Source organism: Schistocerca piceifrons, chromosome 3 (genome assembly GCF_021461385.2).
Source record: "Schistocerca piceifrons isolate TAMUIC-IGC-003096 chromosome 3, iqSchPice1.1, whole genome shotgun sequence".
NCBI lineage: Eukaryota > Metazoa > Arthropoda > Insecta > Orthoptera > Acrididae > Schistocerca > Schistocerca piceifrons.
Window position 1 is genome coordinate 605006395 of NC_060140.1, and position 14923 is coordinate 605021317.

General features: G+C 37.2%; 1 protein-coding gene across 2 annotated transcripts in view; it reads left to right on the forward strand.

The window, feature by feature from the left end:
* Nucleotides 1-14923, forward strand: part of LOC124789739 (allantoinase) — a 253013-nt gene that overhangs the window by 172963 nt on the left and 65127 nt on the right. For both annotated transcript variants that reach the window (XM_047257193.1, XM_047257192.1), the window contains exon 8: nt 2204-2390. In XM_047257193.1, coding sequence (XP_047113149.1) covers nt 2204-2390 — 187 coding nt within the window. The remainder of the gene's footprint in view (nt 1-2203; nt 2391-14923) is intronic.

Below are 14923 nucleotides of genomic sequence, written 5' to 3' on the forward strand. Positions count from 1 at the left end.
TCCATATTCAGGTCCTGCCAGCAAGTGAGAGTGCCATGTATGTGACTTGTGCTTGTGTGAATGTGTATGACAGTGTTATGAAAAGGATAGACTACTACTCACCATATGCGCAGATCCAGAGTTGCAACCAGGCACAACAAAAAGACTGCAAAACAAGTAAACTTTCAGCCAAAAGGCCTTCTACTGGAATAGACCATGTACACACACACACACACACACACACACACATTCATGCAAACACAACTCACACACACAACTGGGTCTGGCTGCCAAAGCCAGACACAAGCCTCATCAGCCAGACAGCGGTCATGTGTGTAGGTTGCATTTGCATGAATGTGTAGGAGTATATTGTCTAATTCAGAAGAAGGCTTTTGGGCTGAAAGATTACTTGTTAGGCAGTCTTTTTGTTGTGCCTGTCTGTGACTCAGCATCCCCACTAATCTCCACCATATGGTGAGTGTCAGTCTATCCTTTACATAATATAGTCATTAATCCATCATGGATTTCCATTCCAAATTTGTATGTGTTTTCTATTTTGGAAGGTCTTTATGTCCAAAAGCTTACATGTTAAGAGTCTTTTCATTGTGTCTGTCTGTGACTCAGTGCCTCCTCTATGTGAGTATTAGCAGACTAGCTTTTTCATATTGTTGTAGTTTTATGTTTGTATTGTATGATGATGATGATGATGATAATGGTGATGATAAGAGAAGAGAGAGAGGGAAAAACCCAGTGCTGACACATAGCTCATTCCTCTCAAATGGCATCAAGGGAGCTGCTGAAATTATCATTCCCCATCTGACAGATAGATCACCATCAAGTCTCACTTCATGAGATACTGCAGAGATCTGGAATTTAATCCACAACATTTTGCAAAGAAAGGTGATAAGGAACTATACATCACTACCCCTCCACCCTTCACTGAACAAATACTGGCAGTTAAAATTTCATTGACCACCGGGACTCAAACAAAGTGTGTTTTAGCGACCTTGGCTATGAAGGTAGGTTATATGACACATTGGCATACAACCTCTCTGTGAAAAACTAGGAAAAGTCCCACCAAACTCAGACAGCAGTGAAATGTTACAACAGTGTCAGGACATTCCATCTAAACACCATGGACAAGTTTGGGTGTACCCCCATTAACTCAAAGACAAAGGAACAGAGCAAGCAGTGGAAACATGCAGAATAATACAAAGACCTAACCATAACTGCACAATGTAATGTTGAGTGTGGAGGTGCCAACAGACTATGGTGGTAAAGGACAAACAATTTTAGTAACATACTACCAAAGTCTCTTGATGAGTTTCTGGGGGGCTGTCAAGATGAAGTGTCATGGGAAGCTGTTCAAGGGGGTATTTTTGCTCCATGACAGTGTCCTAGCTCAACCTGAATGGAACACAGTCACTCCTGAGATGTCACCCACCAACTTATTCCCGTTTCCTCAAATAAAGAAGCCATTCCACTGCAGGTATTTCCAGAATGATAACATGCTGATTTACAAGGAGTAACATTTCTTGAACAGTGAGTATGCAGATGTTCACAACTAAGGTCCCTGCCATGTAATGTATTATAAAGAAAACTGTGTCACTTTGAAGGTCAAACATGAAGAACAGGCTGGATGGCATTACCAAGTTCTATGATCACATATTGACTTTTTCAAAGTGATAATTAAAATTTTATGACTACATACAATAAGCCAGTTTTGGTAGGTTGAAAAAGTGCTGTGCCAGTGAAAGACAGGTAAATATATTAAAGCCTAGTTTGGCACACAGTTCTAAGCAGTCACACAATGTTTACTAACATGATATTTTTCATGTTTAGTTCTGTCACAATAACATTTGTGATCTCTTATACTACTTTCATTGTGGAGAAAATTTTATTATTGCCAAAATGGGTGTTTACAATTTCTCTTCTCCTAACCAGATCAGAATTTTGTTGTACGCTACTACTACAAAAGATAGTCAAAATAGTATAATAAATGTAATGGGTTTTTAACAACAAATAACTATATTCTCTGCTATTGCACATATTTTCTAGCTCCACATAATTTGACATCTTCATTCATTAAGGAGACATTTGTGCATATCATCTCATGTGGCTTACTTAAATTATTTTAGCATGCATTATTCGTGTTATGTATTACAGTCAAATACAACCTTTGATTTAGATGCGAGTTGCTAATTCAGTTTTATAATGGTTTCAGAGTAAGGTGTCATGTGGTTCATTTATCTGCAGCAGATGCTCTTCCATTCATACACAAAGCAAAACAAGCAGGATTACCTCTCACGGTGGAGACATGTTTCCACTACCTCACATTGAATGCTGAAGCAATTCCAGATAAAGCAACACAGTACAAATGCTGCCCACCAATTCGTGAACTACAAAACAGAGTAAGTCATAAGCATCTTTTGTCTAGATGTATATTATCATCATACAAATATTGTTATGGTAGTCTTCCTGAATAACAAGCTCCATCATCAGCTATTGAAAATGGAAAATTGCAAGGATAAGACACAAAAGCATCGGAAGAGAGTATCTGTTCCGCAAATGACAGTGGAAGTAAACATGTAGAAACTAGGATCTATGATGATATTAGACATTGTCTCATTGTCAACAAATTCTTGCACTGTGGAGTGCATGTGAGGGTTCTATTCAGTTTTGTGTACTGTGTCACACACAACTGAGAAGCCACTGGCTCCAGTTTATGTGACAACTTCCTCAAATATAAAAATATCTGATTTTATGAAGTAGTATGCAACATTATTTTTGATGATATGTACAAGGGTAATCCCAAAAATAAGATCTCCTATTTTTTTTTATAACCTCTTTATTTCTACAGTGGTTTACAACAGTTTACAGCTTGAACATTTAGCTATTTTTTGACATAATCACCATTTCTGGTGATGCATTTTTGTAGATGCTATGGCAGTTTTTGTATGCCCATGTCATAGCAGCTCGCTGCCATGCTGTTCAGAAAGTTATGAGCCTCTTCCTTCACCTCATCGTCGGAGCTGAATCGCTTTCTGGCCAAATGTTCTTTTAACCTAGGGAATGGGTGATAGTTACTGGGTGCCAAGTCAGGACTATAGAGTGGGTGGGTGATTATGTTCCACTGAAACTGTTGTAGGAGAGCAACGGTTTGCTGAGTGATGTGTGAGCGAGCATTGTCATGGAGAATGTGTATGCCCTTGCTCAACATTCCTCTTCTCTGGTTCTGAGTTGGCCATTTGAGTTTTTTCAGAATCTCATAGTACCTGTCAGCATTAATTGTGGTCCCAGCGATTCAGCTCCGATGATGAGGTGAAAGAAGAGGTTCATAACCTTCTGAACAGCATGGTGCCGAGCCGGTATGACATGGACATACAAAAACTGCCACAGCATCTACAAAAATGCATCAACAGAAATGGTGATTATGTGGAAAAATAGCTAAATGTTCAAGCTGTAAACTGATGTAAACCAATGTAGAAATAAACAGGTCTATGTGCTTATAAAAAATAGGAGACCTTACTTTTGGGATTACCTTCATATTTCAGAATGACCAATGATTTGGAAAGTAGTCAAATTGAAGAGTATAATTATAAATACAGAATACAACCTATGATAAAATATATTCTCTTTCAAGACATATAGTCTGGTTGTGGGCCAAATTCTGGAAAAGACAATTTTAACATTAATCAAAAATGAACAGTTATCAATGTTTGTAACAACAGGAGTCTGTTTGCAATGAACACACCCATTTGGCATGCAACTAGCAGGAGATTTCAGTCATTAAATGTATATAAACATATATTTTAAAGGAGTGTTAAAAAGAAATTTGCAATATTTTGAGGAATCACAGTATCTTGATTTGTGTGTGTTGAGAGTTTGTTGAAATCTCTACCAACAGAATACAAAACTCCACTTTGAACAATTAACAAGGAAATTCAGTCTATATGAAAAAAATGTAGGACATATCACAGTCATATAAGTCATAGTTCAGCTCAAATAGATTGTTCTTACTAGCTACCAAGGCCCTACATCAGTGCAAGAAAATGTACTAGCAGCTGAATGTGTGTTCCTATTTCTATGAAACAATCCCAACGAGACTTGTGGTTACTGATTTAATATATGTTACAGCTCAATTTGTCTGTGTGAATTCTTAATTTGCTTTAATTGCTTTGCTCCAGAAGATAATTCCATAATAGAACACCACAGCGAAAGTTTTCAGCATAACTAATATCTTTATCTTCTACTAAATTTAATGAAAAATATTTCCAAGTGCGAAATATGCTAATTTATTTTAAAATTTCAATAAAGACATTATCATAGCCAGAAAAAACATCTCTTTTAGCAAAATAATGATGTTTATGGTTTCTTTGGTGCTGAACTTTTTGTTATTTAATCCTTCAGACACACAGACTTTCATCAGGTCCATTTGACACAAAACTAAAACATAAATAACAACACAATACTTCATCATTCCATGGAGTTATTTTTAAAAATGTATAATTTTATCCTTTTAAAAGTGAAATAATATATTCAGTGCTGTTTTAATCATTCTTTGTTTTCAGATAACTGATTTTGGAACATGAAGTGTCACAAACTTTTAATGACACAGGTATAACATTTTACATGACACATGGTATTAAATGTTCATCCCTTGTTATCATCTTCACAGGACATACAGACCACCTTAGCATACTTTACATTCATGTGTAGATGGTTAAACATTCTATGAAAAGTTTGTTGTCTTTTGTAGTTCAGCACATATGATGCCAGAGAGTAGGTGCTGTTTCTGTTCTTCACATCCTTTTGGACTGGACCCAGTTCCTCTCCTTTTGTACTGGCAGCAGATTCTCTCCACACTAGACAAAGCTTTATTTTTGTAGTAGATTTTGACGTATATAAGAAATGTTCCTTTGGACACCATTAAAAAAAACACTGCTACTAGCTATTTTGTCATTCTTCTGCAAGTGTTTTGTAATTACTATGTAGCTGACCACAAGTGTCAGTCAATCTTTCCAACGTTATGCATTGTGGAGATGATAATAGATCATGATACGGCTTTTGTAAAGCTGAAGAGACTTCAAGCTACAGTCCACTGTTTATTGGGCAAAACATGTGAGGGAATAACTGGTTTGTTCTTTTGTCATGTTCTAATTAATGCCAAATTTTTTTCTGATACAATTCTTGCAATAAACATGCTGGAGTACCAGCTGTCAGTAGTTCCATTTCTGCTAGTACTTACAGAGGAATAACAAGGTATTGTACTATTTATGAAGACAGTACAGTTTACTGAAAGAAGTACTTAGCTGTGTGCCTGCATTATAAATTGTTTTTTGCATGTCACAAGATCCGTAAAAGTCTACAAATGCTCATGAAATGAACACTGGTTTACGTAACAGTTAATCCACCAGATTATCATCAAAATAAAGAGAAAAGCTTTCCATTGGAGCCTTTGCTACTGTAGCCAGTGCAAAAGTGGTTGTCCTACAGGAGATGATATAGCTTTTGCTTCTTCCCTTCTGAGTAATCGGTTTTATCTGCCATTAACAGTTATACATGACAGCATGGATAGATTTACTGATCAAGAGTAGACCGATATGCACCTTGTGTATGTATTCACTGAATGCAATGGATGAGTATCTAAAATAACTGATTGTTATCAACAGAAAATTATCAAACTTTAGCAAAAATCTATGTTACAGCATCATTTAGTAGGTGATTTTGTTTCCACATCAACCCAAAACAGGTTTGAATCCCACCTCGGGCATGGATGTGTGTGATGACCTTAGGTTAGTTAGGTTTAAGTGGTTCTAAGTTCTAGGGGACCAATGACCTTAGACATTAAGTCCCATAGTACTCAGAGCCATTTGAAGCCAACCCAAACCATACACTACTGGCCATTAAAATTGCTACACCAAGAAGAAATGTAGATGATAAACGGGTATTCATTGTACAAATATATTATACTAGAACTGACATGTGATTACATTTTTGCACAATTTGGGTGCATAGATCCTGAGAAATCAGTACCCAGAACAACCACCTCTGGCCGTAATAACGGCCCTGATACGCCTGGGAATTGAGTCAAACAGAGCTTGGATGGCGTGTACAGGTGCAGCTGCCCATGCAGCTTCAACACGATACCACAGTTCATTGAGAGTAGTGACTGGCGTATTGTGACGAGCCAGTTGCTCGGCCACCATTGACCAACCGTTTTCAACTGGTGAGAGATCTGGAGAATGTGCTGGCTAGGGCAGCAGTCGAACATTTTCTGTACCCAGAAAGGCCAGTACAGGACCTGCAACATGAAGTCAAGCATTATCCTGCTGAAATGTAGGGTTTCGCAGCGTTATAATGAAGGGTAGAGCCACAGGTCATAACACATCTGAAATGTAACGTCCACTGTTCAAAGTGCTATCAATGTGAACAAGAGGTGACCGAGATGTGTAACCAATGGCACCCCATACCATCACGCCGGGTGATACGCCAGTATGGCGATGATGAACACATGCTTCCAATGTGCGTTCACCGTGATGTCGTCAGACGTGGATGAGACCATCATGGTGCTGTAAACAGAACCTGTATTCATCCGAAAAAAATGACATTTTGCCATTCGTGCACCCAGGTTCGTCGTTGAGACACCATTCCAGGTGCTCCTGTCTGTGTTGCAGCGTCAAGGGTAACTGCAGCTATGGTCTCTGAGCTGATAGTCCATGCTGCTGCAAACATTGTCGAACTGTTCGTGCAGATGGTTGTTGTCTTGCAAACATCCCCATCTGTTGAATCAGGGATCGAGACGTGGCTGCATGATCCATTACAGCCATGTGAATAAGACGCCTGTCATCTCAACTCCTAATGATACGAGGCCATTGGGATCCAGCACGGCGTTCCGTATTACCCTCCTGAAGCCACCAATTCCATATTCTGCTACCAGTCATTGGATCTCGACCAACACGAGCAGCAATGTTGCAATATGATAAACCGCAATCGCGATAGGCTACAATCCGACCTTTATCAAAGTCGGAAACGTGATTGTACACATTTCTCCTCCTTACACGAGGCATCACAACAACTTTTCACCAGGCAATGCTGGTCAACTGCTGTTTGTGTATGAGATATCGGTTGGAAGCTTTCCTCATGGTAGCACATTGTAGGTGTCGCCACCGGCACCAACCTTAAGTGAATGCTCTGAAAAGCTAATCATTTGCATATCACAGCATCTTCTTCCTGTCGGTTAAATTTCGTGTCTGTAGCACGTCATCTTCATGGTGTAGCAATTTTAATGGCCAATAGTGTATAACAACAGGTCATCAATTACTTGGATATTTTCAGAATTAAAAAAAAATCACTGACAGTATTTTCATATATCTTCTAATTTATCCTTGCTGATGCAATGGATAAATCTAGAGTGTTTCACAATCATCAGTCCCATAATACTTATAAATTCAAATCCAGTCTTTGACATTACATTGTAGTATGAAATACAACAATCATCTAAGCCATAATTGTACTGAGCCTGAATTCACAGCCTTATTCACTTAAATAACATCTCAACAATGAATTCAGTTTCAGTACTATTTCAATTTACATTACATGTAAATGATAACAAAAAAAAGATCAATGCAAAAAATTCACATGCAACACCTTACAATAGTGGTTATACCATTCCAAAATCTTCATTATTTTGTACAAAATACACTGTTCCATCCATTGGCACTAAAAAGCAGTGTCAAGGTGTGGGGCCCTGCAGCTTCCCCTAGCTTTCAGGGTAAGCAAAAAATGTAGTGTAGTCAGGTATTTTTGTTTCAAGAAAATGATTTCAAAGTCATTTTTACCAAGGATTTTAACAGGGTCAGATTTGTAAGTTTTTATGGGTACTTACAGGTCGCCATTTGTCTTCCAAGATATTAAAAATATCTCTATAGCCATATGTATAGCCCCCCATGACCTATCAATGGGTGCCACTTGTTCCAACTCATACTGAAGGCTAATAATTATGAACAAACAGTTTCATCATGTAATAAGTTCGTATTGAGTTACTGACCTTTGAAGTCGAATTATTACTCTTAATGACATTATACATTAAGTGCTTTAAGGTGAAAATTAATAAGTGGTCATACATATATTTTTACATGACAAAATTACACACATCAAAAAAAGTTTTGCATCACCCCAGTTCCCAGAACTCCTGAAGATAGACATTGACTGTGGATATTGTATCACAGACACAGTCCCTTTGACTGTTCACAGATGTCACTAAGCCCAATGACAAAATTACACACATCAAAAAAAGTTTTGCATCACCCCAGTTCCCAGAACTCCTGAAGATAGACATTGACTGTGGATATTGTATCACAGACACAGTCCCTTTGACTGTTCACAGATGTCACTAAGCCCACCCAAAGATGTAAACAACCATGCATGAGCAGTGCCTATTAGATGGAGGGTGTCCGACAGCCAATCAGTTCCAGTCATTCAACTAGGAAGGAGGTACACGGCTCATGTTGTGTGTAGTTCAACCATGCCTAGATGGTCAATACCACAGTTTGATCATGTCCACATTGTTACTTTGTGCCAGGAAGGGCTCTCAACAGGGGAAGCATCTAGGAGTGAACCAAAGCGATGTTGTTCGGACATGGAGTAGATACAGAGAGACAGGAACTGTCAATGAAATGCCTTGCTCAGGCCGCAGAAGGGTTACTACTGCAGCAGATGACCACTACCTACGGATTATCACTTGGAGGAACCCTGACAGCAATGCCACCATGTTGAATAATGCTTTTCGTGCAGCCACAGGATGCCACGTTACGAATCACACTGTGACCAATTGGCTGCATGATACGCAATTTCATTCCCGACATCCATCTTTGCAATCACAGCACCATGCAGCATGGTACAGATGGGCCCAACAGCATGCCAAATGGACCTCTCAGGATTGGCATAATATTCTCTTCACTGATGACTCACAAATATACCTTCAACCAGACAATAATCAGAGACGTGTTTGGAGGCAGCCTGATCAGGATGAATGCCTTAGACACACTGTCCAGCGAGTGCAACAAGGAGGAGGTTCCCTGCTGTTTTGAGGTGGCATTATGTGGGCCCGATGTATACTGATAGTGGTCATGGAAGACGCCATAACGGCTGTACAATACGTGAATGCCATCCTCTGACCAATAGTGCAACAATATTGGCAGCATACTGATGAGGCATTTGTCTTCATGGACAACAATTCACACCCCCATCATGCACATCTTGATGATGACTTCATTCAGTATAACATCACTCAACTAGAGTGGCCAGCATGTTCTCCAAACATGAATCCTATCGAACATGCCTGGTATAGATTGAAAAGGGTGATTTATGGACGACGTAACCCACCAACCACTCTGAGGGACCTCTGCCAAATCACCATTGAGGAGTGGGACAATCTAGACCCACACTGCCTTGATGAACTTGTGGATAGTATACAGGCATGTATCAGTGCAAGAGGACATGCTACTGGGTATCAGAGGTACCGGTGTGTACAGCAATCTGGACCACCACCTCTGAAGGTCTCGCTGCATGGTGGTGAAACACGCAATGTGCGGTTTTCATGAGCAATGGTAGAAATGATGTTTATGTTGATCTCTATTCCAATTTTCTGTACAGGTTCTGGAACTCTCGGAACTGTGGTGATGCAAAAGTTTTTGTGATGTGTATATTATGTATGACAATGTGCACTAAAAAGATGAATCACATGCTTACACACACACCCAGAGTTCCATGCATTAAATTTATGCTGGAATATGCATGTAATATAAAAAAATAGGAAAAGTGAAAAAAAAATTTTACGTGTCAGTATTGAGTGGACACGCAAAACTGGATCAGGATGGGTCTTTATTTGTTACAGGAGCACCTATAAATAGTAAATGTTTGCATTTTATTTTCAAACATACCTAATTATATAATTGTTCGTTGTATATTATGTATTAAGGAAAATAATTAATTAGTCTTCATCTTCTTTTTTATCTCTTGTTTCTTGTCTCTTAGAACCATTCATCAACTTTCATCTCCTACATAGAATTTGCATAAACTCCACATCTCTTTCCTTCTATGAATCATGCTACATCATTTATGTTGAATCAACTCTAGGCATACAAGAGGCATGAAAGAACAGTAAATGTATTATGGATACATAAGCTAACACAACATGTATATGATCATTGCTTAACATAGACAAGTAGCTCCAGTGTGAAAAGAATCAGCTCAACTTCATAAACATGCACTTAAAAAAAATTGTTTCATTGGTACTAGCCTAATCTAATTACTTGAATACTTAATGTAGATGGAACAAATACATTTATGTCAACTGTGGGCACCACACGTGTCAAAAATTGACAATGTAATGCATACGATCCACAAAACATCACAATGCTGAAAGAAATTCATCATTATTACACAACACTACAAAGCATATTTACATATAGACTATCCATATGAATTAAATTACTGAGTAATATTTTCATTAGTAACAGAGGAAGAAAAATGATCAATAGCTTACTCATTTAGCAACATTCCCATATCCATCACCACATAAACAAGTCAGTTCTTCACCATACTAGTGAACAATAGTGATTTTAATGATGTACAAAGTATCATAATCTCCAGGTGTTTAAAATTAAGTGGCAACTAATTGCTACTGTGTACAAAACACAAAATTAAGTTGTAGTCATCTTCAGAAACATGACTCCACAATAGTGCTGTAAAAGTGTAATTCATTTGTTTAAATTTTACCATAATAATCAGAATTTTCATCATTCCAGTAATATTGATCCCCCAGCTCCTTTGTTACATTCTTCATTAACTGTAGTGCCTTTGTGTGTCAGAGCTCATTTATAATATCTCTCAGATGGTACTCATGATGGATAGCAGCATGACACCTCATCTTCAATAAATATTCAGTGAAAATACATTCCACATGACTGAATAAAAATAATTCATTCTATTTCATGACAACTAATCCCTAACCATAACTTCATTATCATATTCTTCATAATAGTAAATAACATATTTAAGACCTCAGACCTCATAATCATCATCATGATCAACATCACCATAATACTCCACAAAATCCAATATACATCATCATAATCATATTATCTCACAATAATATCTTAAATGCTTCAATTCACAGCTACCTCTCACCTAACTGCAACAACATGAAAAATAGTGTGTCATTATCGATCTCATGAAGGTCTCACAACAAACATCACATTTTCATCCTCATTAATAGCATGTATTCAGTATTAGTTTGTTCTCATTTGGACAAGATTCTTCATTACTTGGTATGGCCTCACTCTGCACAAAACATTTTTCCTTATCTAATCTAATACTTAATAAATTCCTCTAAGTACAAATGGCATAGGAAAAAAAAACTGTAGCATGACTGTAGAGGCAACAAATCTGGTCTCCCTGTCTTCCCAATTATTAACTTTACTGTAATTGCAATTTCATAAGACAAAGCATTATTATTATTATTTGAGTGCAACCAAAAGAAATAGCAAGCTGTACAGCCAAACCACACAAAGTATAATTACAGCAAAAAATATTTATTGCTCGAACTTGAAGTAATGCTATTAAGGAATTTTATACATGGAATTAATTTCTGAAGCTACATACTGTCTTTCATTAATTAAGCATAATGTTTTGCAAATTCTTTAAGCACTGTGAGATCATATTCCAAAATAATTAATCTATGACTAAAACCTGAGAAAATGGATAGCAATGACAGGAAGACATAGCTTTAACAAACTGAAAAGGTAGAAGATGAAAGACACCACAGAAAACCGAAATGGCAAAAGTGCTACAACAGCTTGAGGCCCCATGCATGTCAAGCACTTGACATACAATATGTGTATGTCCTGAGTGTTTACATAAAATAAACCTTCAACATTACAGCAAACCTAAATTAAATGTAATTACAGAGCATAAACAAAATACTTCAGTGCAAACCATACCAAAGTATGGAAGATGGCATGTTATTAGATCAAATTCTCATAATGCAACACAGTCCCTAGCATATAATCCTATATACCAAAATTATTATGTCAATCAGTTCAAATGTAAAATAAGAAAGAAAGAGTATTCTAGCCTAGACTTACTGCTATTTGAATCAGCATAATGTACTACACTGCAACTAAATTACTTTTAAACTGATACCAAAATTTGTTCTCATTCTTTTCCCACAAATCAAGCTGCAGTTGTTTACAAAAACTTTAGACACACTTTTCTAAAAAAAAGTTTCTTTATGTGGAATGGACTTTGACCAGTTTTCTAAATTTAGTATTGAAAATTATGTCCTTTTGACATTTCAGATACTACATTTTCACTTTCCTCTGACAGAAACTCATCTATCAAAACAAGAAAACCTTTTGTCTCCTCATCAGCATCATCTAATTCAAACCAAACATTGGCTATCACATAATGATTACCAGTATGTCAGACATCAGGTACAGAAACATCACAATTTTCATCATTAAATATAGCACTTTTCTCAACTTCTAAACCAAATTCCACCTGAATATTTGACTGTTTCTTCCTCGTTTCAACAGTAAATTTTAATTCAAGGATTTCTGACTCAGCTTCTGCAAGCTCACCATTATTGTTCTGAATTTCACTTCCTAGTTCTTTTCTTGCATGCAATAATTTGTTATTTCTTTCCACTACGTGACTACACAATTCACTTTTTAGCACATTAATTCTATTATCCGGTTTTTTGTTCAGTTTCTTGATCTGGACTTCTAGCTGTGTTTGACTTTAAATTTTGCCAATTCTTTAATTTTTTATTCTATCTGGTTTTTTTGTTCAATTTCTTGATTTGGACTTCTAGTTCATAACTCAGCCTATTTTTAAACTGTTTGTTCGACTTAAAATTTTTCCAATTCTTTCATTTTTATGATTCTATGATCAAAACCGTATCTCCTTCAGTCCTTTCATGAGCATTTAAATTTCCTTTCAAGTTAATCCAAAATCATCCCTCCTTATCATTTGTGACTCAATTTGAAATTTAATTTCATCATACTATTACTTCAATTTACAAACAGTTCAAAAATTTAAGAAAATATTATACAATGTTTCTCAGAATTACACATTAAAATGAGCATGGAGTAAAATAATAACAAGTTCTGGTACCTATCTCCTTTCTTATTTAAAGTCGAAGTCCAGTCCACTACTTACACATTATTTCATTCCTGTTGTTCATCCCTTTCCTGGTTTTTTTCTCTATACAATGTTTTCATTTTTCTCTATACAATGTTTTCATTTTTTTAACCCAATGTGCAATATAATTTTAGTGTCACATTTATAAAATATTATACAATTATACCAGCAAATGAGCCCCATTTCTAACACACTGGTAACCATAATTAGCCAATTGTTTCAACAGAAAATTATCTGCCTTTTGCAGAAATATAAAATACAGTAACATTTAACTGGTGATTTGGTTGATACAGCAACCCAAAAATATTGCCACCTGCCAGCAACTACTTGGATACAATTCGAACAAAAATAATATTAAATCTTCTCTTCTGTGCAGATCAACAGGTCTGGGGTTCTTGGCCAAAAAAACAATAACCTGACAATATTTGTATACATCTTGTAATTTATTCCTGATGCAACAGATAAATTCAGAATTTTTCACAATCATCAGTTACATTTTGCTGATACATTTAAACCCAATCAATGACATTTATCTGAGCCATAACTGTACTGAGCCTGCAGTCACAGCCTTACTCACTTACGTAATATCTTGAAAATGCACTCAATTTGAGGTATTGTTACAATTAATGTTACATGTAAATTACAATGAAAAGAAATCAATACAAATAATTTAATGTGTAATGTGAAGATTAACAGATAACAAAAACATATTTGAAATAAACTGTTTTGTAAAATGCTCAGTTTTACAATGCTAAATTTTGTAAGATGAATATTTTTCACAATTAACATTACAATGTGTGAATTTCATTAAAATTAAATTAATATTTCCTTTATCTTTAACTGTGGTAACTTCATTTCTAAATCTTTGTTATGTGGCATAGAGCACCATAAAAATCAATATTTGTTCTGTGCGTAAGTGTGCTGTCTTTGAGGAGAGGGGCTTTGGAGAGCATGTTGGACGCTAACGGCAGTTAGCCTCCGGACTTGTATCTGTGTAGACGCTAAGTGTGAATAAATCTGTATATGAGAGAATTCTAGTTCTTTACCTACAACTATACCATATTCCCTGACTGGTGACCCCGTTTTTGTGTAATACCGCCTGAAGGTTATTTACGCGCCTACCGCATCGGGTTTCTCCGCGATCGCAAGGGCCTTTGTTCAGCTCCAGACAATGGCCTTTCAGCATTCACTGCCGCCTGGATTCCAGAAACATCTCTCCAGCACTCCCGCCGTCGTAGTGGACATGCCGCAAGAATCTTCGGAATCCTTCAGCCAGAACATGCAGTGGAATTCATCGAGTGCCGCCAGTTTCTTCCAACCGCCAACGGTCGTGGACTCTGGCTTTGTTAGCCGGGACCTTCCCATGTGTTCTCCACAGAGTGTTGGTCGGAACATTTCTACTCCTGTGTCGAACACACAATTCAATACAGCTCGTGGCGTCGAGCGAGGTTTTGCTACTTTGGAAAATCCAGTAGTAAATTCAAACTCGAATCAGTTCCTGCCACGTGTGTATCCTTCCGCACTGGCTAGTCAACAGGTGTTCAATGCTCGCCAAACAGCAAATATCACACCGAGTGTGCATCCTAGTGGACGTGTGTGGGATCCTTGTGTTGCTTCTAATCCTGTCAACAATTCTGTGCTGGATAGTAATTACTCCGACATCTACAACCAGCCCCACCACTCACGGTCAAGTGAATACTGTGTGCATAACGGACATTCACCGGCATACTTAAGCACT